This window comes from Dermacentor silvarum, chromosome 9 (genome assembly GCF_013339745.2).
Source record: "Dermacentor silvarum isolate Dsil-2018 chromosome 9, BIME_Dsil_1.4, whole genome shotgun sequence".
NCBI lineage: Eukaryota > Metazoa > Arthropoda > Arachnida > Ixodida > Ixodidae > Dermacentor > Dermacentor silvarum.
In genome coordinates, this window is record NC_051162.1 from 1,061,584 (window position 1) to 1,086,073 (window position 24,490).

Here is a 24,490-nt window from a genome sequence, read left to right on the forward strand (position 1 = left end):
CGCAGTACGACAATTGAAATTTGGAGTCGGATATCTCGGAGCACGGACACGCTAGAATAATTCTTCCGACTGATACTGTGTAGAAACACAACTGCCTCTAAGTTTTCAATACAAACATACCCACTTACTGCAGTCGACAAAAAATAATTGTTAAATTTTAGTTAATTGGGCTGCTCACAGCGATAATTATCATCTCACTTTGTGCCCCCCTGGCCACATAACTTATTTGTACAGGTGGTCTTCGCGTGCCTCCCAGTGCCTAATTTTAAGAAAACCATAAAGCTTAGTTTTGAACACCCTGTATTATCAGGCACAGCCGCCAAGCACATGGCTGTATTGGCCAACGTCCTTTTCCTATAAGCTTGGAGAAACCGATACCTGGCTTCGCTACAGGTCTTTTTCCTCTTTCTGGGGTTTCATGTGCCAAAACCAGTTCTGATTATGAGGCATGCCATAGTGGAAGGCTCCGGATTAATTTTGACCACCTGGGTTTCTTTAACGTGCACTACAGCGCAAGCACATGGGCGTTTTTGCATTTCGCCTGCATCGAAATGCGGCTGCCCTCGTGCTCAGCAGCGCAACGCCTGAACTGACTGAGCCACCACGGCGGGCTACAAGTGTTGCTCTAGCCGTATAAAACGCCGGTTTATCGTGAGCAGAAACTGTGAATTTCGGTAATTAAGAAAGGCTACTATCATCATCATCATCATTGACAGAAGCTGACCCCCCCCTCAGAAAAAACCTGGATCCGCCCTGGTTGTGACGTGATGATGGAGGGGGAAAAACTGCATTTATGATGCCGTTGTAATGGTGACCAAGCCATTGTGACAGACAAAACAATTTTCATCAGGGTGTCCTGGTTCTCTGAAAATGATGCCAAAGCAAAGCATCCGCTTGGTGCAACAACACTGCTGCGCCCTCTTTATCCTTTAGTTGATTATAAGAAACTTTATGGTGAGCATAACACACCAAGGAAAGCGACTGGCCTCACTCTGGAAGTCCAGTCATAAAGTGTGAACAATAGACCTCTCCTGGGGTATGTCACACCGCGCCGGTGACATCGCGCTGTGACATCACCAGCGCACGTGCAGTGACCCTGGTTGGCAAAACACAGTCGCCGCTGGCATTGTGCGTGATGCAGAGTTATGCAGTGCTTGGTGTAGCTGGGCACCACGTGGACGCATGTTTTTCCAAGCGAAGCTAGTCATCATCATCATCATCATCAGCCTATATTTTATATCCACTGCAGGACGAAGGCCTCTCCCTGCGATCTCCAATTACCCCTGTCTTGCGCTAGCGTATTCCAACTTGCGCCTGCAAGTTTCCTAACTTCATCATCCCATCTGGTTTTCTGCCGACCTTGACTGCACTTCCCTTCTCTTAATTTTTTATGTAACTGTACTAAGCCCTAGCGCCAGTGTTTAGTATTCAATACCGATGGACCCTAATGGTCCATCGGTTATCCATCCTACACATTACATGGCCTGCCCAGCTCCATTTCTTCCGGTTAATGTCAACTAGAATCTCGGCTATCCCCGTTTGTTCTCTGATCTACACCAGTCTCTTCCTGTCTCTTAACGTTACTCCTAAGACTTTTCGTTCCATCGCTCTTTGTGCGGTCCTTAACTTGTTCTCGAGCTTCTTTGTTAACCTCCAAGTTTCTGCCCCATATGTTAGCACTGGTAGAATGCAATGATTGTACACTTTTCCTTTCAATGACAGTGGTAAGCTCCCAGTCGTAAGCTCCCAGTCAGGATATGGCAATGCCTGCCGTATGCACTCCAACCCAATTTTACTTTGCAAATTTCTTTCTCATCATCAGGGTCCCCTGTGTGTAATTGACCTAGATAAACGTACTCCTTTACAGACTCTAGAGGCTGACTGGCGATCTTGAATTCTTGTTCCCTTGCCAGGCTATTGAACTTTATCTTTGTCTTCTGCATATTCATCTTCAACCCAATTTTTAAACTTTCTCGATTAAAGTCCTTAATAATTTGCTGTAATTCATCTCCATTGTTGCTGAATGGGACAATGTCATCTGCAAACCGAAGGTTGCCGAGATATTCACCGTTGATCCTCACTCCTAAGCCTTCCCAGTCTAAGAGCTTGAATACTTCTTCTAAGCATGCAGTGAATAGCATTGGAGAGATTGTGTCTCCTTGCCTGACCCCTTTCTTGATAGGTAACTTTCTACTTTCTTGTGGAGAACCAAGGTAGCTGTGGAATCCTTGTAGATATTTGCGAAGATATTCACGTATGCCTCCTGTACTCCTTGATTACGCAATGTCTCTATGACTGCTGGTATCTCTACTATGCTGGTATCTCTATTGCGAAGCTAGTATTGCCTCACAAGTGTCGGCGGTGGTGATAGAGTCACGCTAAAACTCTATCGAAAACCTGTCAAAAACTCGGGTCTGATTTGCTTGGTATATACCAAAATTGGCATGGAAGGGTACGAATGTATGACAAACATGACTGATAGGTCATGGCATCAAGAACATCACATGCTCGTCAGTTACGTCACAATTAACAATAATAAAATGACGTGTGGCACATAGCTGCATTGGATATATGGGTATGAGCCAGGGATGAGAAAGGAAGGAAGGAAGAAAGAAATCACGTATGGCTCATACCGGGGCCGCACATTTCAGCTCCGCTGGTTTGGTGTGTCGCAGGGAGGGAAAGGGAAGGAAAGGGGGTTGGTGCACACTCCACCGGGCTTTCCTCGCCTCAGAGCAGTTTCGGCGACCGGATGGGAAGGTCGCAGATGATACGCTCCATAGACGATCAGGCTGCGTGCATCGGCGGCGCGAAGTCGCTCAGGAAAGGGCTCGTCGTCTAGCGAGAGGGCTTCCGAAGCTCAGGTGAAACATCAGCAAAGAGCTGCAGACCTGGAGTTACGGCAGCGCGATGTTGAGGCCAAACATCAGCGATAGGCCACCGACCCTGAGTTTAAGGCAAACGGAGCAGAACGCCTGCGACAGCGTTGCCATACCACAAGCTTCGCCTACCCCACTTTCCTCAACAGGGGAAAGGCTGGTGATTTTTTTTTCTTTTTCTTTAACGTGAGCCTCCACAATTCTCTTGTCAGCCAGATTAGCAGTATTGTGTGTCAGAGAACAGTGGTATGTGGTACACTGCATGATGAAAATCTGGTAATTTTACTTGCAAACATGAACCACGTGGTGGTCTGTGATTGATTGTGCGATGAATAATATAGATTTTTCATCATTTCAGATGTGTGTGTGTGCGTGAGCGCGCGCACGCGCGTGTATGCTTCCGTGTGTGTCTGCATCTTTACATCTTTACAGCTCAGCAATAAATCTCACTTGTGAAACTGTGTATTCGTTTTGCATGTAATAAGGTCAGTCGTAGTGATCAGGCGCTGATAGAGCCTCAGGACCCGTAATTCTTTAACAGGTGAGAATTAATGGGACATAATGATTAGTGAGCGCATGCATCTCGGTGCCATCTGTGCTGTGTGCCAAAAAGAAAAAAGAAAAAAACCTTCGTTTGAGCATAACTGATTGAAAGGTATGACTATATCTGAGCTCCTAGCATGTTTTGACCACTGCCACAGCTGCATGTTTACATTTCACCACGGGGAATGCACAAAATGCAAAACACTGAAATTATCACATTTTAACAAAGACCTCATGAGTCTTAAAACTAAGCTTTCTTTTTTGAACTTACGTTAACAGTACAAACTTTATGCTGTGATGGTGCGCATAAACATGCAAAGGTTGGGTCTTACAAAGTTGACAGCAGCAAAGGGAAGCAGCAGACACTTTGCAGGCATCAGGCACAGAAAAGTTACTGTGCAACGGACTATGTATGCTTTTGCTTTGCACATTCACATGACCATGGCTAAAAAGTAAAATTAAATTATGGTGTTTAACATCGCTAACCTGCACAGCGCCTTATGGGGCTCTGGGTTAATTTTTGCCATCTGGAGTCTCTTAGCGTGCTCCTAAAACACGGCAACAAGTGTTTCTCTCTTGTCTGAATTTAAGGCTCTACTGAGCTGTCATGACGGGTATGGCTGATAGTTGTAGACGAAGTGCATCTTGCATATCGGTTAACACTACAGTGTAAGTGGGGCACAAATTAGTACCTTCATGACAATGCAATGCAAATTTTTGTCCAAAGACCAGTCATTTAAGCAAAGTATTATTTTGGCACTGGGAAAATGTGCATATTCCACGATAAAATGTTTGCTTTAGAAGAGTAATAAATTCCTGTGGCGGTTTGATTTACGAAAGAGGCACATTCTTAGGAAATCACTACATGCTGACTTAGGGAACCATGCACTTGGCAACAATGCTACATTGTTGTGGTGGTAAAATGGGGACGATTATACTTTCCAAGCACAGTTCGTAGATGCGTGTCACTTCAAAACATAGCAATATCCCGGAATTACAATGGTGGTAGTTGACATACAAGCAGTACTCTTATGCAGAGAGAACAGGTAACATGAATGTCTTTTACCAACCAGCGCCCACTTCGAAGGTGTGGCAGATGGGAGGGGGCAGCCGCATTTACGTCACACTGTTTGCAAATAGGAAGAGTTGTACTACAGGAATGCTATTGTGGAATTCACTAACTTGTCCACTCTCACTGGCTTACAAGGCAGCTACACCCTGTCTTCTGATTGGATCAAAACACCAATGTGGCAGAACTCTTCAACATAGCAGAATTTGACGGTATTTGGAACTCTCGAACATTGGACTTCAATGCAGTATCAGAAACAATGCTTAATGAAATTAAATTCTGAAGTGTTACGTGCCAAAACCACAATCTGGTTATCAGGGGTGATCTGGATCATTATGACCACTTTAATGTGCACCAATAAATCTAAGTACTACACGAATGTTCGCCACCATCAAAATGCGGCTGCCGCAGTCGGCATTCGCACTCGCGACCTCGTGCTTAGCAGCGCAACAGAAACACAGTGCTGACCTTGGCCAGAAACTCGACAATGTACTTGAGCAGCTTGTAGTTGTCCTCTGGCAGCCGCTCCAGCAGCAAGGAGCGGGCCTGCGCCAGCTTCTCAGACTGGTCCAACTCTGAGGGGAGACAGAGAAAGTGTTAGCTCGTGTTAAGGTGCTAGACATCACTCTCACTGAGAACATTTTGAATGCAAGAGAATTCATAAGGAAACAAGTTCTGTGGAAATCTGAAAACCGGAAAAATGGTCTGCCCGACTCGGAATACTACTGAAGTGCACACAGACAAGGACACAAGAAGGTGCATGAAAGACATGGGCACGGTGCTGTGTTAACATGTCTGTGTCTTTCATGTGCCTTCTTGTGTTCTTGTCTGTACGTGCTACAATAGTATTCCAAGATGGCATACCAACAAGCCCACAGTGCAACACTAGTCCCCCCACCCCCCAAAAAATACTTAATCCCCCCAATTAGCATTCTTAGCTTTTCACGCACTTTCCGGTATCTATTTATGTCTGGATCTAACCGTTTTCTTTTGATGCCAACTTGAGTCACTGGATATGTGTTGCTCTTCATATATAAAACATATAAAACATATCGTCACCAATCACACCACCGTCATAAGAAAGATTTCTAATCACATGAACGTCGTCAATCGTCTCCAAAGGATTGATGTGATGCCATGTTTACCCTTTCAAGCAAGGAAGCGACGTCGACGTAGGGAATCTCTAGCACCACTGCTGTGCCAATGTAGAATCTTGGTGACATCATGCACCCAATGTATGATTAGTCACTAGCTAGTAGTCAACCACTTATCAAAACATAATCACATCTGAATGGGAATTAAAACGGGCACTTCACCAATTTTGTTGAGTTTTCCTACAGAAGAACTCGCAGGTGTCTTTGCATTGCCGTTAATCCATGTGCACAGCCTTCGAACTTGGAGCACACGACACTGACCAGCAGTAAAAGCAGTCAAGAGCACCTGAACTAAGCCAACATGTTTGCATGCCATATTTCTCCTCACATTTTTTTTTGTGCAATCTACTGTTTTTGATACTGGTTTCTCTGCGACTAAGTCATCACTCGGCACAAAAAGAATGCCGAGTGTAATTTTACATTATAGTTAGGCCTAAAATTTGCCTTTAGCGTTTGCTTAAATCAATAAATAATTTGTTAGCTTTTGCTTGGCTGGAAAAGCAGCCACCAGCAGTGAAACGTAGCACATACTAATTCGAAATATTACAACAGTACTCTCTAGTTAAGTTAATAATCGCTAAATACACTACATTTTATTCTGCTTAGATGCTTATTTCAAATTATGAAAATATATTATATATATATATATATATATATATATATATATATATATATATATATATATAAGTAACTGGATTTTTCAATGGGCCAAGCGTATTTAGGAAAGTCAGAAGCACAACTTCGCGGTTATCTTAGGTTTAATATTTTCCCAACAGTTTCGGTCGGTGGACCGACCTTTTTCAAGGGATACAGGAAAATCTTGCAACAGTCTTTTTATATCTTCAGGCAGAGAAAGAAGGCGCCAAAAAAAGGTGAGAAAGGAGAGATAGAGAGATATATGACAAAGTTGAACATGCAAAAAAAAAAAAAAAGAGAATGGAGAGTTAAAGGAAAGACCCCAAGACCTGGTCCTGCCTGACAAAGCAAAGGGCAAGGTCGCTGTTAAGCGTGTTTCACATGCACAATTGATGGACACGCCTGTCATGTTAAAAAAAAAAGGACAGAGAGAGAGAGTTAAAGGAAAGACACCAAGACCTGGTCGTGCCAGACGAAGCTTAGGGCAAGGTCGCTGGTAAGCGTCTTACACATGCACAATTGGCGGACACGCCTGTCATGTTAAGTTGAGCATGAAAAAAAAGAAAAAAAAAAAAGAAAAAAAAGAGGGAGAGTTAAAGGAAAGAGAGTTAAAGGAAAGACACCAAGACCTGGTCGTGCCAGACAAAGTAAAGGGCGAAAGACGAGAAACACGAAAGAAGAAGAAATAACCTGCAAATGTAGTAACAGCGTGGCGAAATCAGCATGAAATTGAAAAGCAAGGGCAAAACACGAAAAACACGAAATACGAAGAAGCAGCCTGAAAATATGACAGTAACAGCCTGGCGAAATCAGCATGAAGTTGAAATTGAAAAGCAAGGGCAAAACACGAGAAACACGAAACAAGAAGAAATAACCTGCAAATATAATAGTAACAGCGTGGCAAAATAAGCATGAAATTAAAAAGCAAGGCACAATAATGTGGGTGGTTTGGTCCGCTCCCCCACTGCGGTAGTGGGCATTCTTTCGACATCACACACGTGTTCGGCTTGCCCATGCAGGGATTAAGTTCTGATTTTAGCTAATTTAACTTATGGACAAAGAAACGAGAGGTTTCCCATGTGTTCATTTATGCCGTGCGTGATTGTTCTAAATTTGTGGATAAAATATGACTCTCTTTGTTCCCGTTCACGAGAAGAGCGGAAGCCTGACTGGAGAAGAGTGACACGTATTTTATCAAATGAATGCTCAGGCAGACTGATATGCTTTGAGAATGGGAGATGTGGTAGTGCGCGGGTGTGAGCTCTGTGGTTGTTTAGACGGAGTCTGAACGCGGTTCCAGTCTGGCCTATATACTGTTGGTCGCAGACTTCACAATGGAGCATGTAGATCACATTGCTGCTGTCACAATTTAGAGGTTCCTTAATTTTGAATGCGAAATCAGAGGAAGTAGCCTTAGCAAGACAGGTTGAAGTCATGTGCTTACAGACCTTGCAGCGGGGTTTACCACAAGGTCTGCAGCCTGATTCTATGTTTTGAACCGTGGTTGTCCTAGCTCTGACGAGGATATCTCTTAGATTTCTTCCCCGGCGATAGACAACTCGGGGTGGCTCTGTGAAAATTGAAGACAAACGTGTGCTCTGCTGAATGATATTAAAGTGTTTGGCTAGGATGTTGTTCACGTGCGGTAATGTAGATGAGTAGGTGAGGATAAGGTTGGTTTGGTTTTTCGGATGGCGGGGCTTTGAGCCAGTCAAAATTTCATTTCTGTCTAAGGCTTGTGCTCGGCTTATAGCATCATCAACAATACGTTCCGGGTAGTGCTTCGCCACCAGGGCCGTTCTGAGTTCCTTTGCATGACATTGGAAGTCTTTCTCGTCAGAGCAGATGCGGCGGTATCGGTGGGCCTGTGAATACGAGATGGCTTTCTTGCAATGTTGTGGATGGCTACTTTTGAAATGAAGATATTGGTGGCGGTCTGTTGGCTTTTTATATAAGGTTGTGAATATGCGATTATCTTTAATTTGTACCGTGACATCAAGAAAGTTTACAGCTGATTTAGAATAGCTGTAAGTGAAAGCGATTGACGGATGAACTGAATTAAAATCTGCTACAAATTTAAGGAGACTTTCTTCGTCGTGGTGCCAAATAAAGAATATGTCGTCTAAGAACCTTTTGTAGATGAGCGGCTTCAAAGGTCTGGCCGCAAGAAAAGGTTCTTCAAGTGATGCCATAAAAATATTCGCATAATTAGGAGCCATCTTCGTGCCCATTGCCGTTCTGCTTATCTGGAGGAAGTGTTTCTCGTCAAATTCAAAGTTATTGTATCCTAGTACTAACCGCAGTAGCGTTGACAGCGTGTCCTCGTCTAGACTTACAGGCGTGTTTGCGTTCATGTAAGCGTTGACTGTCGCGCCAATGCCCTCTGCTTGTGGTATGTTTGTGTATAGGGATATTACATCCATTGTCACCAGGAAGCTTTCTTCGGGGATCTCTAGTCCAGTTATTGTGCGAAGAAATTGGTTGGTGTCCTGAATGTAAGATGGAATGGTCGGGACTATGTCCTTAATTATGAAGTCTAAGGCACTTGAAATTCTTTCTGTTACCGTGCCGTTGCTTGAGACAATAGGGCGACCGGGGTGGTTAGTTTTGTGGATTTTGGGTAGCAAATAAAAACGACCAGGGGCTGGCTGAATCGGCAGCATTGCTTTAAGCATATCTTTAGATATTTTCCCCTCCTTGTGCAGTGAATTTAATTCGCGGCATATTTCTGATTCGAACAATTTAGTGGGGTCCTCTGTGAGTTCCGTATAGAATTCCTTATTTTCTAATTGTCGATATCCTTCTTTCAGGTAGTCGACCTTATCCAATATTACTATTGCGCCACCCTTATCCGCAGGTTTAATTACAACATCTGATCGACGGCTCAGTGAGTCCAACGATTTGCGCTCTTCGTACGACAAGTTTTGTCGAAAGGGTTTCACTTTTGAGCATGCTCTCATGATATCTTTTTGGACGGCGGATATATACATTTCCAAATATCTGTCCCTCTGATCTAGTGGTGACCAATTTGTTCCTGATGCTCCGGGGAATGCTGTTCGGCTGGGTTTATCATGAAAATATTCCCGCAAGCGAAGATTTCTGGCAAAATTCGGTCGGTCCACCGACCGAAACTGTTGGGAAAATATTAAACCTAAGATAACCGCGAAGTTGTGCTTCTGACTTATATATATATACCGTATTCACTCGATTCTAAGCACCCCCTTTTTTCATGATCGCGATGCCCAAAGTGAGGGGGGGTGTTAGATTCGAAAGATCTCCGTGACGCTCGGCTCCGGCTACGCGCGGCACGCGAGCGTCACGAGTCCGCGCGCCTCTGCAGTCCGACTGTGTGGCGAGATCGCGCTGCGGACGCCGTGCCACCTCGGGTCTCCAACGGCTCTGGCTACGCGCGGCGCGCGAGCGTCACAAGTTGGCGAGGCTCGCAGGAGTCGTCCGCGCCCCTCTGCAGTCCGACTGTGCGGCGAGATCGCGCTGCGGACGCCGTGCCACCTCGGGTCTCCAACGGCTCTGGCTACGCGCGGCGCGCGAGCGTCACAAGTTGGCGAGGCTCGCAGGAGTCGTCCGCGCGCCTCTGCAGTCCGACTGTGCGGCGAGATCGCGCTGCGGACGCCGTGCCACCTCGGGTCTCCAACGGCTCTGGCTACGCGCGGCGCGCGAGCGTCACAAGTTGGCGAGGCTCGCAGGAGTCGTCCGCGCGCCTCTGCAGTCCGACTGCGTGGCGAGATCGCGCTGCGGACGCAGTGCCACCTCGGGTCTCCAACGGCTCTGGCTACGCGCGGCGCGCGAGCGTCACAAGTTGGCGAGGCTCGCAGGAGTCGTCCGCGCGCCTCTGCAGTCCGACTGTGTGGCGAGATCGCGCTGCGGACGCCGTGCCACCTCGGGTCTCCAACGGCTCTGGCTACGCGCGGCGCGCGAGCGTCACAAGTTGGCGAGACTCGCAGGGAGTCGTCCGCGCGCCTCTGCAGTCCGACTGTGCGGCGAGATCGCGCTGCGGACGCCGTGCCACCTCGGGTCTCCAACGGCTCTGGCTACGCGCGGCGCGCGAGCGTCACAAGTTGGCGAGTGTCGCGGGAGTCGTCCACGCGCCTCTGCAGTCCGACTGTGTGGCGAGATCGCGCTGCGGACGCCGTGCCACCTCGGGTCTCCAACGGCTCTGGCTACGCGCGGCGCGCGAGCGTCACAAGTTGGCGAGGCTCGCGGGAGTCGTCCGCGCGCCTCTGCAGTCCGACTGTGCGGCGAGATCGCGCTGCGGACGCCGTGCCACCTCGGGTCTCCAACGGCTCTGGCTACGCGCGGCGCGCGAGCGTCACAAGTTGGCGAGGCTCGCGGGAGTCGTCCGCGCGCCTCTGCAGTCCGACTGTGCGGCGAGATCGCGCTGCGGACGCCGTGCCACCTCGGGTCTCTAACGGCTCTGGCTACGCGCGGCGCGCGAGCGTCACAAGTTGGCGAGGCTCGCGGGAGTCGTCCGCGCGCCTCTGCAGTCCGACTGTGCGGCGAGATCGCGCTGCGGACGCCGTGCCACCTCGGGTCTCCAACGGCTCTGGCTAGGCGCAGCGCGCGAGCGTCACAAGTTGGCGAGGCTCGCGGGAGTCGTCCGCGCGCCTCTGCAGTCCAACTGTGCGGCGAGATCGCGCTGCGGACGCCGTGCCACCTCGGGTCTCCAACGGCTCTGGCTACGCGCGGCGCGCGAGCGTCACAAGTTGGCGAGGCTCGCAGGGAGTCGTCCGCGCGCCTCTGCAGTCCGACTGTGCGGCGAGATCGCGCTGCGGACGCCGTGCCACCTCGGGTCTCCAACGGCTCTGGCTACGCGCGGCGCGCGAGCGTCACAAGTTGGCGAGGCTCGCAGGGAGTCGTCCGCGCGCCTCTGCAGTCCGACTGTGCGGCGAGATCGCGCTGCGGACGCCGTGCCACCTCGGGTCTCCAACGGCTCTGGCTACGCGCGGCGCGCGAGCGTCACAAGTTGGCGAGGCTCGCAGGAGTCGTCCGCGCGCCTCTGCAGTCCGACTGTGCGGCGAGATCGCGCTGCGGACGCTGTGCCACCTCGGGTCTCCAACGGCTCTGGCTACGCGCGGCGCGCGAGCGTCACAAGTTGGCGAGGCTCGCGGGAGTCGTCCGCGCGCCTCTGCAGTCCGACTGTGCGGCGAGATCGCGCTGCGGACGCCGTGCCACCTCGGGTCTCCAACGGCTCTGGCTACGCGCGGCGCGCGAGCGTCACAAGTTGGCGAGGCTCGCGAGAGTCGTCCGCGCGCCTCTGCAGTCCGACTGTGTGGCGAGATCGCGCTGCGGACGCCGTGCCACCTCGGGTCTCCAACGGCTCTGGCTACGCGCGGCGCGCGAGCGTCACAAGTTGGCGAGGCTCGCGGGAGTCGTCCGCGCGCCTCTGCAGTCCGACAGTGCGGCGAGATCGCGCTGCGGACGTCGTGCCACCTCGGGACTCAACGGCTCTGGCTACGCGCGGCGCGCGAGCGTCACAAGTTGGCGAGGCTCGCGGGAGTCGTCCGCGCGCCTCTGCAGTCCGACTGTGCGGCGAGATCGCGCTGCGGACGCCGTGCCACCTCGGGTCTCCAACGGCTCTGGCTACGCGCGGCGCGCGAGCGTCACAAGTTGGCGAGGCTCGCGGGAGTCGTCCGCGCGCCTCTGCAGTCCGACTGTGTGGCGAGATCGCGCTGCGGACGCCGTGCCACCTCGGGTCTCCAACGGCTCTGGCTACGCGCGGCGCGCGAGCGTCACAAGTTGGCGAGGCTCGCGGGAGTCGTCCGCGCGCCTCTGCAGTCCGACTGTGCGGCGAGATCGCGCTGCGGACGCCGTGCCACCTCGGGTCTCCAACGGCTCTGGCTAGGCGCGGCGCGCGAGCGTCACAAGTTGGCGAGGCTCGCGGGAGTCGTCCACGCTTCTCTGCAGTCCGACTGTTGTGCGAGATCGCGCTGCGGACGCCGTGCCACCTCGGGTCTCCAACGGCTCTGGCTACGCGCGGCGCGCGAGCGTCACAAGTTGGCGAGGCTCGCGGGAGTCGTCCGCGCGCCTCTGCAGTCCGACTGTGTGGCGAGATCGCGCTGCGGACGCCGTGCCACCTCGGGTCTCCAACGGCTCTGGCTACGCGCGGCGCGCGAGCGTCACAAGTTGGCGAGGCTCGCAGGAGTCGTCCGCGCGCCTCTGCAGTCCGACTGTGCGGCGAGATCGCGCTGCGGACGCCGTGCCACCTCGGGTCTCCAACGGCTCTGGCTACGCGCGGCGCGCGAGCGTCACAAGTTGGCGAGGCTCGCGGGAGTCGTCCGCGCGCCTCTGCAGTCCGACTGTGCGGCGAGATCGCGCTGCGGACGCCGTGCCACCTCGGGTCTCCAACGGCTCTGGCTACGCGCGGCGCGCGAGCGTCACAAGTTGGCGAGGCTCGCGGGAGTCGTCCGCGCGCCTCTGCAGTCCGACTGTGCGGCGAGATCGCGCTGCGGACGCCGTGCCACCTCGGGTCTCCAACGGCTCTGGCTACGCGCGGCGCGCGAGCGTCACAAGTTGGCGAGGCTCGCGGGAGTCGTCCGCGCGCCTCTGCAGTCCGACTGTGCGGCGAGATCGCGCTGCGGACGCCGTGCCACCTCGGGTCTCCAACGGCTCTGGCTACGCGCGGCGCGCGAGCGTCACAAGTTGGCGAGGCTCGCGGGAGTCGTCCGCGCGCCTCTGCAGTCCGACTGTGCGGCGAGATCGCGCTGCGGACGCCGTGCCACCTCGGGTCTCCAACGGCTCTGGCTACGCGCGGCGCGCGAGCGTCACAAGTTGGCGAGGCTCGCGGGAGTCGTCCGCGCGCCTCTGCAGTCCGACTGTGCGGCGAGATCGCGCTGCGGACGCCGTGCCACCTCGGGTCTCCAACGGCTCTGGCTACGCGCGGCGCGCGAGCGTCACAAGTTGGCGAGGCTCGCGGGAGTCGTCCGCGCGCCTCTGCAGTCCGACTGTGCGGCGAGATCGCGCTGCGGACGCCGTGCCACCTCGGGTCTCCAACGGCTCTGGCTACGCGCGGCGCGCGAGCGTCACAAGTTGGCGAGGCTCGCGGGAGTCGTCCGCGCGCCTCTGCAGTCCGACTGTGCGGCGAGATCGCGCTGCGGACGCCGTGCCACCTCGGGTCTCCAACGGCTCTGGCTACGCGCGGCGCGCGAGCGTCACAAGTTGGCGAGGCTCGCGGGAGTCGTCCGCGCGCCTCTGCAGTCCGACTGTGCGGCGAGATCGCGCTGCGGACGCCGTGCCACCTCGGGTCTCCAACGGCTCTGGCTACGCGCGGCGCGCGAGCGTCACAAGTTGGCGAGGCTCGCGGGAGTCGTCCGCGCGCCTCTGCAGTCCGACTGTGCGGCGAGATCGCGCTGCGGACGCCGTGCCACCTCGGGTCTCCAACGGCTCTGGCTACGCGCGGCGCGCGAGCGTCACAAGTTGGCGAGGCTCGCGGGAGTCGTCCGCGCGCCTCTGCAGTCCGACTGTGCGGCGAGATCGCGCTGCGGACGCCGTGCCACCTCGGGTCTCCAACGGCTCTGGCTACGCGCGGCGCGCGAGCGTCACAAGTTGGCGAGGCTCGCGGGAGTCGTCCGCGCGCCTCTGCAGTCCGACTGTGCGGCGAGATCGCGCTGCGGACGCCGTGCCACCTCGGGTCTCCAACGGCTCTGGCTACGCGCGGCGCGCGAGCGTCACAAGTTGGCGAGGCTCGCGGGAGTCGTCCGCGCGCCTCTGCAGTCCGACTGTGCGGCGAGATCGCGCTGCGGACGCCGTGCCACCTCGGGTCTCCAACGGCTCTGGCTACGCGCGGCGCGCGAGCGTCACAAGTTGGCGAGGCTCGCGGGAGTCGTCCGCGCGCCTCTGCAGTCCGACTGTGCGGCGAGATCGCGCTGCGGACGCCGTGCCACCTCGGGTCTCCAACGGCTCTGGCTACGCGCGGCGCGCGAGCGTCACAAGTTGGCGAGGCTCGCGGGAGTCGTCCGCGCGCCTCTGCAGTCCGACTGTGCGGCGAGATCGCGCTGCGGACGCCGTGCCACCTCGGGTCTCCAACGGCTCTGGCTACGCGCGGCGCGCGAGCGTCACAAGTTGGCGAGGCTCGCGGGAGTCGTCCGCGCGCCTCTGCAGTCCGACTGTGCGGCGAGATCGCGCTGCGGACGCCGTGCCACCTCGGGTCTCCAACGGCTCTGGCTACGCGCGGCGCGCGAGCGTCACAAGTTGGCGAGGCTCGCGGGAGTCGTCCGCGCGCCTCTGCAGTCCGACTGTGCGGCGAGATCGCGCTGCGGACGCCGTGCCACCTCGGGTCTCCAACGGCTCTGGCTACGCGCGGCGCGCGAGCGTCACAAGTTGGCGAGGCTCGCGGGAGTCGTCCGCGCGCCTCTGCAGTCCGACTGTGCGGCGAGATCGCGCTGCGGACGCCGTGCCACCTCGGGTCTCCAACGGCTCTGGCTACGCGCGGCGCGCGAGCGTCACAAGTTGGCGAGGCTCGCGGGAGTCGTCCGCGCGCCTCTGCAGTCCGACTGTGCGGCGAGATCGCGCTGCGGACGCCGTGCCACCTCGGGTCTCCAACGGCTCTGGCTACGCGCGGCGCGCGAGCGTCACAAGTTGGCGAGGCTCGCGGGAGTCGTCCGCGCGCCTCTGCAGTCCGACTGTGCGGCGAGATCGCGCTGCGGACGCCGTGCCACCTCGGGTCTCCAACGGCTCTGGCTACGCGCGGCGCGCGAGCGTCACAAGTTGGCGAGGCTCGCGGGAGTCGTCCGCGCGCCTCTGCAGTCCGACTGTGCGGCGAGATCGCGCTGCGGACGCCGTGCCACCTCGGGTCTCCAACGGCTCTGGCTACGCGCGGCGCGCGAGCGTCACAAGTTGGCGAGGCTCGCGGGAGTCGTCCGCGCGCCTCTGCAGTCCGACTGTGCGGCGAGATCGCGCTGCGGACGCCGTGCCACCTCGGGTCTCCAACGGCTCTGGCTACGCGCGGCGCGCGAGCGTCACAAGTTGGCGAGGCTCGCGGGAGTCGTCCGCGCGCCTCTGCAGTCCGACTGTGCGGCGAGATCGCGCTGCGGACGCCGTGCCACCTCGGGTCTCCAACGGCTCTGGCTACGCGCGGCGCGCGAGCGTCACAAGTTGGCGAGGCTCGCGGGAGTCGTCCGCGCGCCTCTGCAGTCCGACTGTGCGGCGAGATCGCGCTGCGGACGCCGTGCCACCTCGGGTCTCCAACGGCTCTGGCTACGCGCGGCGCGCGAGCGTCACAAGTTGGCGAGGCTCGCGGGAGTCGTCCGCGCGCCTCTGCAGTCCGACTGTGCGGCGAGATCGCGCTGCGGACGCCGTGCCACCTCGGGTCTCCAACGGCTCTGGCTACGCGCGGCGCGCGAGCGTCACAAGTTGGCGAGGCTCGCGGGAGTCGTCCGCGCGCCTCTGCAGTCCGACTGTGCGGCGAGATCGCGCTGCGGACGCCGTGCCACCTCGGGTCTCCAACGGCTCTGGCTACGCGCGGCGCGCGAGCGTCACAAGTTGGCGAGGCTCGCGGGAGTCGTCCGCGCGCCTCTGCAGTCCGACTGTGCGGCGAGATCGCGCTGCGGACGCCGTGCCACCTCGGGTCTCCAACGGCTCTGGCTACGCGCGGCGCGCGAGCGTCACAAGTTGGCGAGGCTCGCGGGAGTCGTCCGCGCGCCTCTGCAGTCCGACTGTGCGGCGAGATCGCGCTGCGGACGCCGTGCCACCTCGGGTCTCCAACGGCTCTGGCTACGCGCGGCGCGCGAGCGTCACAAGTTGGCGAGGCTCGCGGGAGTCGTCCGCGCGCCTCTGCAGTCCGACTGTGCGGCGAGATCGCGCTGCGGACGCCGTGCCACCTCGGGTCTCCAACGGCTCTGGCTACGCGCGGCGCGCGAGCGTCACAAGTTGGCGAGGCTCGCGGGAGTCGTCCGCGCGCCTCTGCAGTCCGACTGTGCGGCGAGATCGCGCTGCGGACGCCGTGCCACCTCGGGTCTCCAACGGCTCTGGCTACGCGCGGCGCGCGAGCGTCACAAGTTGGCGAGGCTCGCGGGAGTCGTCCGCGCGCCTCTGCAGTCCGACTGTGCGGCGAGATCGCGCTGCGGACGCCGTGCCACCTCGGGTCTCCAACGGCTCTGGCTACGCGCGGCGCGCGAGCGTCACAAGTTGGCGAGGCTCGCGGGAGTCGTCCGCGCGCCTCTGCAGTCCGACTGTGCGGCGAGATCGCGCTGCGGACGCCGTGCCACCTCGGGTCTCCAACGGCTCTGGCTACGCGCGGCGCGCGAGCGTCACAAGTTGGCGAGGCTCGCGGGAGTCGTCCGCGCGCCTCTGCAGTCCGACTGTGCGGCGAGATCGCGCTGCGGACGCCGTGCCACCTCGGGTCTCCAACGGCTCTGGCTACGCGCGGCGCGCGAGCGTCACAAGTTGGCGAGGCTCGCGGGAGTCGTCCGCGCGCCTCTGCAGTCCGACTGTGCGGCGAGATCGCGCTGCGGACGCCGTGCCACCTCGGGTCTCCAACGGCTCTGGCTACGCGCGGCGCGCGAGCGTCACAAGTTGGCGAGGCTCGCAGGGAGTCGTCCGCGCGCCTCTGCAGTCCGACTGTGCGGCGAGATCGCGCTGCGGACGCCGTGCCACCTCGGGTCTCCAACGGCTCTGGCTACGCGCGGCGCGCGAGCGTCACAAGTTGGCGAGGCTCGCGGGAGTCGTCCGCGCGCCTCTGCAGTCCGACTGTGCGGCGAGATCGCGCTGCGGACGCCGTGCCACCTCGGGTCTCCAACGGCTCTGGCTACGCGCGGCGCGCGAGCGTCACAAGTTGGCGAGGCTCGCGGGAGTCGTCCGCGCGCCTCTGCAGTCCGACTGTGCGGCGAGATCGCGCTGCGGACGCCGTGCCACCTCGGGTCTCCAACGGCTCTGGCTACGCGCGGCGCGCGAGCGTCACAAGTTGGCGAGGCTCGCGGGAGTCGTCCGCGCGCCTCTGCAGTCCGACTGTGCGGCGAGATCGCGCTGCGGACGCCGTGCCACCTCGGGTCTCCAACGGCTCTGGCTACGCGCGGCGCGCGAGCGTCACAAGTTGGCGAGGCTCGCGGGAGTCGTCCGCGCGCCTCTGCAGTCCGACTGTGCGGCGAGATCGCGCTGCGGACGCCGTGCCACCTCGGGTCTCCAACGGCTCTGGCTACGCGCGGCGCGCGAGCGTCACAAGTTGGCGAGGCTCGCGGGAGTCGTCCGCGCGCCTCTGCAGTCCGACTGTGCGGCGAGATCGCGCTGCGGACGCCGTGCCACCTCGGGTCTCCAACGGCTCTGGCTACGCGCGGCGCGCGAGCGTCACAAGTTGGCGAGGCTCGCGGGAGTCGTCCGCGCGCCTCTGCAGTCCGACTGTGCGGCGAGATCGCGCTGCGGACGCCGTGCCACCTCGGGTCTCCAACGGCTCTGGCTACGCGCGGCGCGCGAGCGTCACAAGTTGGCGAGGCTCGCGGGAGTCGTCCGCGCGCCTCTGCAGTCCGACTGTGCGGCGAGATCGCGCTGCGGACGCCGTGCCACCTCGGGTCTCCAACGGCTCTGGCTACGCGCGGCGCGCGAGCGTCACAAGTTGGCGAGGCTCGCGGGAGTCGTCCGCGCGCCTCTGCAGTCCGACTGTGCGGCGAGATCGCGCTGCGGACGCCGTGCCACCTCGGGTCTCCAACGGCTCTGGCTACGCGCGGCGCGCGAGCGTCACAAGTTGGCGAGGCTCGCGGGAGTCGTCCGCGCGCCTCTGCAGTCCGACTGTGCGGCGAGATCGCGCTGCGGACGCCGTGCCACCTCGGGTCTCCAACGGCTCTGGCTACGCGCGGCGCGCGAGCGTCACAAGTTGGCGAGGCTCGCGGGAGTCGTCCGCGCGCCTCTGCAGTCCGACTGTGCGGCGAGATCGCGCTGCGGACGCCGTGCCACCTCGGGTCTCCAACGGCTCTGGCTACGCGCGGCGCGCGAGCGTCACAAGTTGGCGAGGCTCGCGGGAGTCGTCCGCGCGCCTCTGCAGTCCGACTGTGCGGCGAGATCGCGCTGCGGACGCCGTGCCACCTCGGGTCTCCAACGGCTCTGGCTACGCGCGGCGCGCGAGCGTCACAAGTTGGCGAGGCTCGCGGGAGTCGTCCGCGCGCCTCTGCAGTCCGACTGTGCGGCGAGATCGCGCTGCGGACGCCGTGCCACCTCGGGTCTCCAACGGCTCTGGCTACGCGCGGCGCGCGAGCGTCACAAGTTGGCGAGGCTCGCGGGAGTCGTCCGCGCGCCTCTGCAGTCCGACTGTGCGGCGAGATCGCGCTGCGGACGCCGTGCCACCTCGGGTCTCCAACGGCTCTGGCTACGCGCGGCGCGCGAGCGTCACAAGTTGGCGAGGCTCGCGGGAGTCGTCCGCGCGCCTCTGCAGTCCGACTGTGCGGCGAGATCGCGCTGCGGACGCCGTGCCACCTCGGGTCTCCAACGGCTCTGGCTACGCGCGGCGCGCGAGCGTCACAAGTTGGCGAGGCTCGCGGGAGTCGTCCGCGCGCCTCTGCAGTCCGACTGTGCGGCGAGATCGCGCTGCGGACGCCGTGCCACCTCGGGTCTCCAACGGCTCTGGCTACGCGCGGCGCGCGAGCGTCACAAGTTGGCGAGGCTCGCGGGAGTCGTCCGCGCGCCTCTGCAGTCCGACTGTGCGGCGAGATCGCGCTGCGGACGCCGTGCCACCTCGGGTCTCCAACGGCTCTGGCTACGCGCGGCGCGCGAGCGTCACAAGTTGGCGAGGCTCGCGGGAGTCGTCCGCGCGCCTCTGCAGTCCGACTGTGCGGCGAGATCGCGCTGCGGACGCCGTGCCACCTCGGGTCTCCAACGGCTCTGGCTACGCGCGGCGCGCGAGCGTCACAAGTTGGCGAGGCTCGCGGGAGTCGTCCGCGCGCCTCTGCAGTCCGACTGTGCGGCGAGATCGCGCTGCGGACGCCGTGCCACCTCGGGTCTCCAACGGCTCTGGCTACGCGCGGCGCGCGAGCGTCACAAGTTGGCGAGGCTCGCGGGAGTCGTCCGCGCGCCTCTGCAGTCCGACTGTGCGGCGAGATCGCGCTGCGGACGCCGTGCCACCTCGGGTCTCCAACGGCTCTGGCTACGCGCGGCGCGCGAGCGTCACAAGTTGGCGAGGCTCGCGGGAGTCGTCCGCGCGCCTCTGCAGTCCGACTGTGCGGCGAGATCGCGCTGCGGACGCCGTGCCACCTCGGGACTCCAACGGCTCTGGCTACGCGCGGCGCGCGAGCGTCACAAGTTGGCGAGGCTCGCGGGAGTCGTCCGCGCGCCTCTGCAGTCCGACTGTGCGGCGAGATCGCGCTGCGGACGCCGTGCCACCTCGGGTCTCCAACGGCTCTGGCTACGCGCGGCGCGCGAGCGTCACAAGTTGGCGAGGCTCGCGGGAGTCGTCCGCGCGCCTCTGCAGTCCGACTGTGCGGCGAGATCGCGCTGCGGACGCCGTGCCACCTCGGGTCTCCAACGGCTCTGGCTACGCGCGGCGCGCGAGCGTCACAAGTTGGCGAGGCTCGCGGGAGTCGTCCGCGCGCCTCTGCAGTCCGACTGTGCGGCGAGATCGCGCTGCGGACGCCGTGCCACCTCGGGTCTCCAACGGCTCTGGCTACGCGCGGCGCGCGAGCGTCACAAGTTGGCGAGGCTCGCGGGAGTCGTCCGCGCGCCTCTGCAGTCCGACTGTGCGGCGAGATCGCGCTGCGGACGCCGTGCCACCTCGGGTCTCCAACGGCTCTGGCTACGCGCGGCGCGCGAGCGTCACAAGTTGGCGAGGCTCGCGGGAGTCGTCCGCGCGCCTCTGCAGTCCGACTGTGCGGCGAGATCGCGCTGCGGACGCCGTGCCACCTCGGGTCTCCAACGGCTCTGGCTACGCGCGGCGCGCGAGCGTCACAAGTTGGCGAGGCTCGCGGGAGTCGTCCGCGCGCCTCTGCAGTCCGACTGTGCGGCGAGATCGCGCTGCGGACGCCGTGCCACCTCGGGTCTCCAACGGCTCTGGCTACGCGCGGCGCGCGAGCGTCACAAGTTGGCGAGGCTCGCGGGAGTCGTCCGCGCGCCTCTGCAGTCCGACTGTGCGGCGAGATCGCGCTGCGGACGCCGTGCCACCTCGGGTCTCCAACGGCTCTGGCTACGCGCGGCGCGCGAGCGTCACAAGTTGGCGAGGCTCGCGGGAGTCGTCCGCGCGCCTCTGCAGTCCGACTGTGCGGCGAGATCGCGCTGCGGACGCCGTGCCACCTCGGGTCTCCAACGGCTCTGGCTACGCGCGGCGCGCGAGCGTCACAAGTTGGCGAGGCTCGCGGGAGTCGTCCGCGCGCCTCTGCAGTCCGACTGTGCGGCGAGATCGCGCTGCGGACGCCGTGCCACCTCGGGTCTCCAACGGCTCTGGCTACGCGCGGCGCGCGAGCGTCACAAGTTGGCGAGGCTCGCGGGAGTCGTCCGCGCGCCTCTGCAGTCCGACTGTGCGGCGAGATCGCGCTGCGGACGCCGTGCCACCTCGGGTCTCCAACGGCTCTGGCTACGCGCGGCGCGCGAGCGTCACAAGTTGGCGAGGCTCGCGGGAGTCGTCCGCGCGCCTCTGCAGTCCGACTGTGCGGCGAGATCGCGCTGCGGACGCCGTGCCACCTCGGGTCTCCAACGGCTCTGGCTACGCGCGGCGCGCGAGCGTCACAAGTTGGCGAGGCTCGCGGGAGTCGTCCGCGCGCCTCTGCAGTCCGACTGTGCGGCGAGATCGCGCTGCGGACGCCGTGCCACCTCGGGTCTCCAACGGCTCTGGCTACGCGCGGCGCGCGAGCGTCACAAGTTGGCGAGGCTCGCGGGAGTCGTCCGCGCGCCTCTGCAGTCCGACTGTGCGGCGAGATCGCGCTGCGGACGCCGTGCCACCTCGGGTCTCCAACGGCTCTGGCTACGCGCGGCGCGCGAGCGTCACAAGTTGGCGAGGCTCGCGGGAGTCGTCCGCGCGCCTCTGCAGTCCGACTGTGCGGCGAGATCGCGCTGCGGACGCCGTGCCACCTCGGGTCTCCAACGGCTCTGGCTACGCGCGGCGCGCGAGCGTCACAAGTTGGCGAGGCTCGCGGGAGTCGTCCGCGCGCCTCTGCAGTCCGACTGTGCGGCGAGATCGCGCTGCGGACGCCGTGCCACCTCGGGTCTCCAACGGCTCTGGCTACGCGCGGCGCGCGAGCGTCACAAGTTGGCGAGGCTCGCGGGAGTCGTCCGCGCGCCTCTGCAGTCCGACTGTGCGGCGAGATCGCGCTGCGGACGCCGTGCCACCTCGGGTCTCCAACGGCTCTGGCTACGCGCGGCGCGCGAGCGTCACAAGTTGGCGAGGCTCGCGGGAGTCGTCCGCGCGCCTCTGCAGTCCGACTGTGCGGCGAGATCGCGCTGCGGACGCCGTGCCACCTCGGGTCTCCAACGGCTCTGGCTACGCGCGGCGCGCGAGCGTCACAAGTTGGCGAGGCTCGCGGGAGTCGTGCGCGCGCCTCTGCAGTCCGACTGTGCGGCGAGATCGCGCTGCGGACGCCGTGCCACCTCGGGTCTCCAACGGCTCTGGCTACGCGCGGCGCGCGAGCGTCACAAGTTGGCGAGGCTCGCAGGAGTCGTCCGCGCGCCTCTGCAGTCCGACTGTGCGGCGAGATCGCGCTGCGGACGCCTGTGCCACCTCGGGTCTCCAACGGCTCTGGCTACGCGCGGCGCGCGAGCGTCACAAGTTGGCGAGGCTCGCGGGAGTCGTCCGCGCGCCTCTGCAGTCCGACTGTGCGGCGAGATCGCGCTGCGGACGCCGTGCCACCTCGGGTCTCCAACGGCTCTGGCTACGCGCGGCGCGCGAGCGTCACAAGTTGGCGAGGCTCGCGGGAGTCGTCCGCGCGCCTCTGCAGTCCGACTGTGCGGCGAGATCGCGCTGCGGACGCCGTGCCACCTCGGGTCTCCAACGGCTCTGGCTACGCGCGGCGCGCGAGCGTCACAAGTTGGCGAGGCTCGCGGGAGTCGTCCGCGCGCCTCTGCAGTCCGACTGTGCGACGAGATCGCGCTGCGGACGCCGTGCCACCTCGGGTCTCCAACGGCTCTGGCTACGCGCGGCGCGCGAGCGTCACAAGTTGGCGAGGCTCGCAGGAGTCGTCCGCGCGCCTCTGCAGTCCGACTGTGCGGCGAGATCGCGCTGCGGACGCCGTGCCACCTCGGGTCTCCAACGGCTCTGGCTACGCGCGGCGCGCGAGCGTCACAAGTTGGCGAGGCTCGCAGGAGTCGTCCGCGCGCCTCTGCAGTGTCCGACTGTGCGGCGAGATCGCGCTGCGGACGCCGTGCCACCTCGGGTCTCCAACGGCTCTGGCTACGCGCGGCGCGCGAGCGTCACAAGTTGGCGAGGCTCGCAGGAGTCGTCCGCGCGCCTCTGCAGTCCGACTGTGCGGCGAGATCGCGCTGCGGACGCCGTGCCACCTCGGGTCTCCAACGGCTCTGGCTACGCGCGGCGCGCGAGCGTCACAAGTTGGCGAGGCTCGCGGGAGTCGTCCGCGCGCCTCTGCAGTGTCCGACTGTGCGGCGAGATCGCGCTGCGGACGCCGTGCCACCTCGGGTGTCCAACGGCTCTGGCTACGCGCGGCGCGCGAGCGTCACAAGTTGGCGAGGCTCGCAGGAGTCGTCCGCGCGCCTCTGCAGTCCGACTGTGCGGCGAGATCGCGCTGCGGACGCCGTGCCACCTCGGGTCTCCAACGGCTCTGGCTACGCGCGGCGCGCGAGCGTCACAAGTTGGCGAGGCTCGCGGGAGTCGTCCGCGCGCCTCTGCAGTCCGACTGTGCGGCGAGATCGCGCTGCGGACGCCGTGCCACCTCGGGACTCCAACGGCTCTAGCTACGCGCGGCGCGCGAGCGTCACAAGTTGGCGAGGCTCGCGGGAGTCGTCCACGCGCCTCTGCAGTCCGACTGTGCGGCGAGATCGCGCTGCGGACGCCGTGCCACCTCGGGTCTCCAACGGCTCTGGCTACGCACGGCGCGCGAGCGTCACAAGTTGGCGAGGCTCGCGGGAGTCGTCCGCGCGCCTCTGCAGTCCGACTGTGCGGCGAGATCGCGCTGCGGACGCCGTGCCACCTCGGGACTCAACGGCTCTGGCTACGCGCGGCGCGCGAGCGTCACAAGTTGGCGAGGCTCACGGGAGTCGTCCACGCGCCTCTGCAGTCCGACTGTGCGGCGAGATCGCGCTGCGGACGCCGTGCCACCTCGGGACTCCAACGGCTATGGCTACGCGCGGCGCGCGAGCGTCACAAGTTGGCGAGGCTCGCGGGAGTCGTCCGCGCGCCTCTGCAGTCCGACTGTGCGACGAGATCGCGCTGCGGACGCCGTGCCACCTCGGGACTCCAACGGCTCTGGCTACGCGCGGGGCGCGAGCGTCACAAGTTGGCGAGGCTCGCGGGAGTCGTCCGCGCGCCTCTGCAGTCCGACTGTGCAGCGAGATCGCGCTGCGGACGCCGTGCCACCTCGGGACTCAACGGCTCTGGCTACGCGCGGCGCGCGAGCGTCACAAGTTGGCGAGGCTCGCGGGAGTCGTCCGCGCGCCTCTGCAGTCCGACTGTGTGGCGAGATCGCGCTGCGGACGCCGTGCCACCTCGGGACTCCAACGGCTATGGCTACGCGCGGCGCGCGAGCGTCACAAGTTGGCGAGGCTCGCGGGAGTCGTCCGCGCGCCTCTGCAGTCCGACTGTGTGGCGAGATCGCGCTGTGGACGCCGTGCCACCTCGGGACTCAACGGCTATGGCTACGCGCGGCCCGCGAGCGTCACAAGTTGGCGAGGCTCGCGGGAGTCGTCCGCGCGCCTCTGCAGTCCGACTGTGCGGCGAGATCGCGCTGCGGACGCCGTGCCACCTCGGGACTCCAACGGCTCTGGCTACGCGCGGCGCGCGAGCGTCACAAGTTGGCGAGGCTCGCGGGAGTCGTCCGCGCGCCTCTGCAGTCCGACTGTGTGGCGAGATCGCGCTGCAGACGCTGTGCCACCTCGGGACTCCAACGGCTCTGGCTACGCGCGGCGCGCGAGCGTCACAAGTTGGCGAGGCTCGCGGGAGTCGTCCGCGCGCCTCTGCAGTCCGACTGTGCGGCGAGATCGCGCTGCGGACGCCGTGCCACCTCGGGAATCCAACGGCTCTGGCTACGCACGGCGCGCGGGGGTCACAAGTTGGCGAGGCTCGCGGGAGTCGTCCGCGCGCCTCTGCAGTCCGACTGTGCGGCGAGATCGCGCTGCGG

The 24,490-nt window shown here is 61.3% G+C and overlaps 1 protein-coding gene across 3 annotated transcripts in view; it reads right to left on the reverse strand.

The window, feature by feature from the left end:
* LOC119465099 (rho GTPase-activating protein 1) overlaps positions 1-24,490 on the reverse strand; it is a 262,330-nt gene that overhangs the window by 35,468 nt on the left and 202,372 nt on the right. For all 3 annotated transcript variants that reach the window (XM_049656190.1, XM_049656191.1, XM_037725901.2), the window contains one exon: positions 4,960-5,066. In XM_049656190.1, coding sequence (XP_049512147.1) covers positions 4,960-5,066 — 107 coding nt within the window. The remainder of the gene's footprint in view (positions 1-4,959; positions 5,067-24,490) is intronic.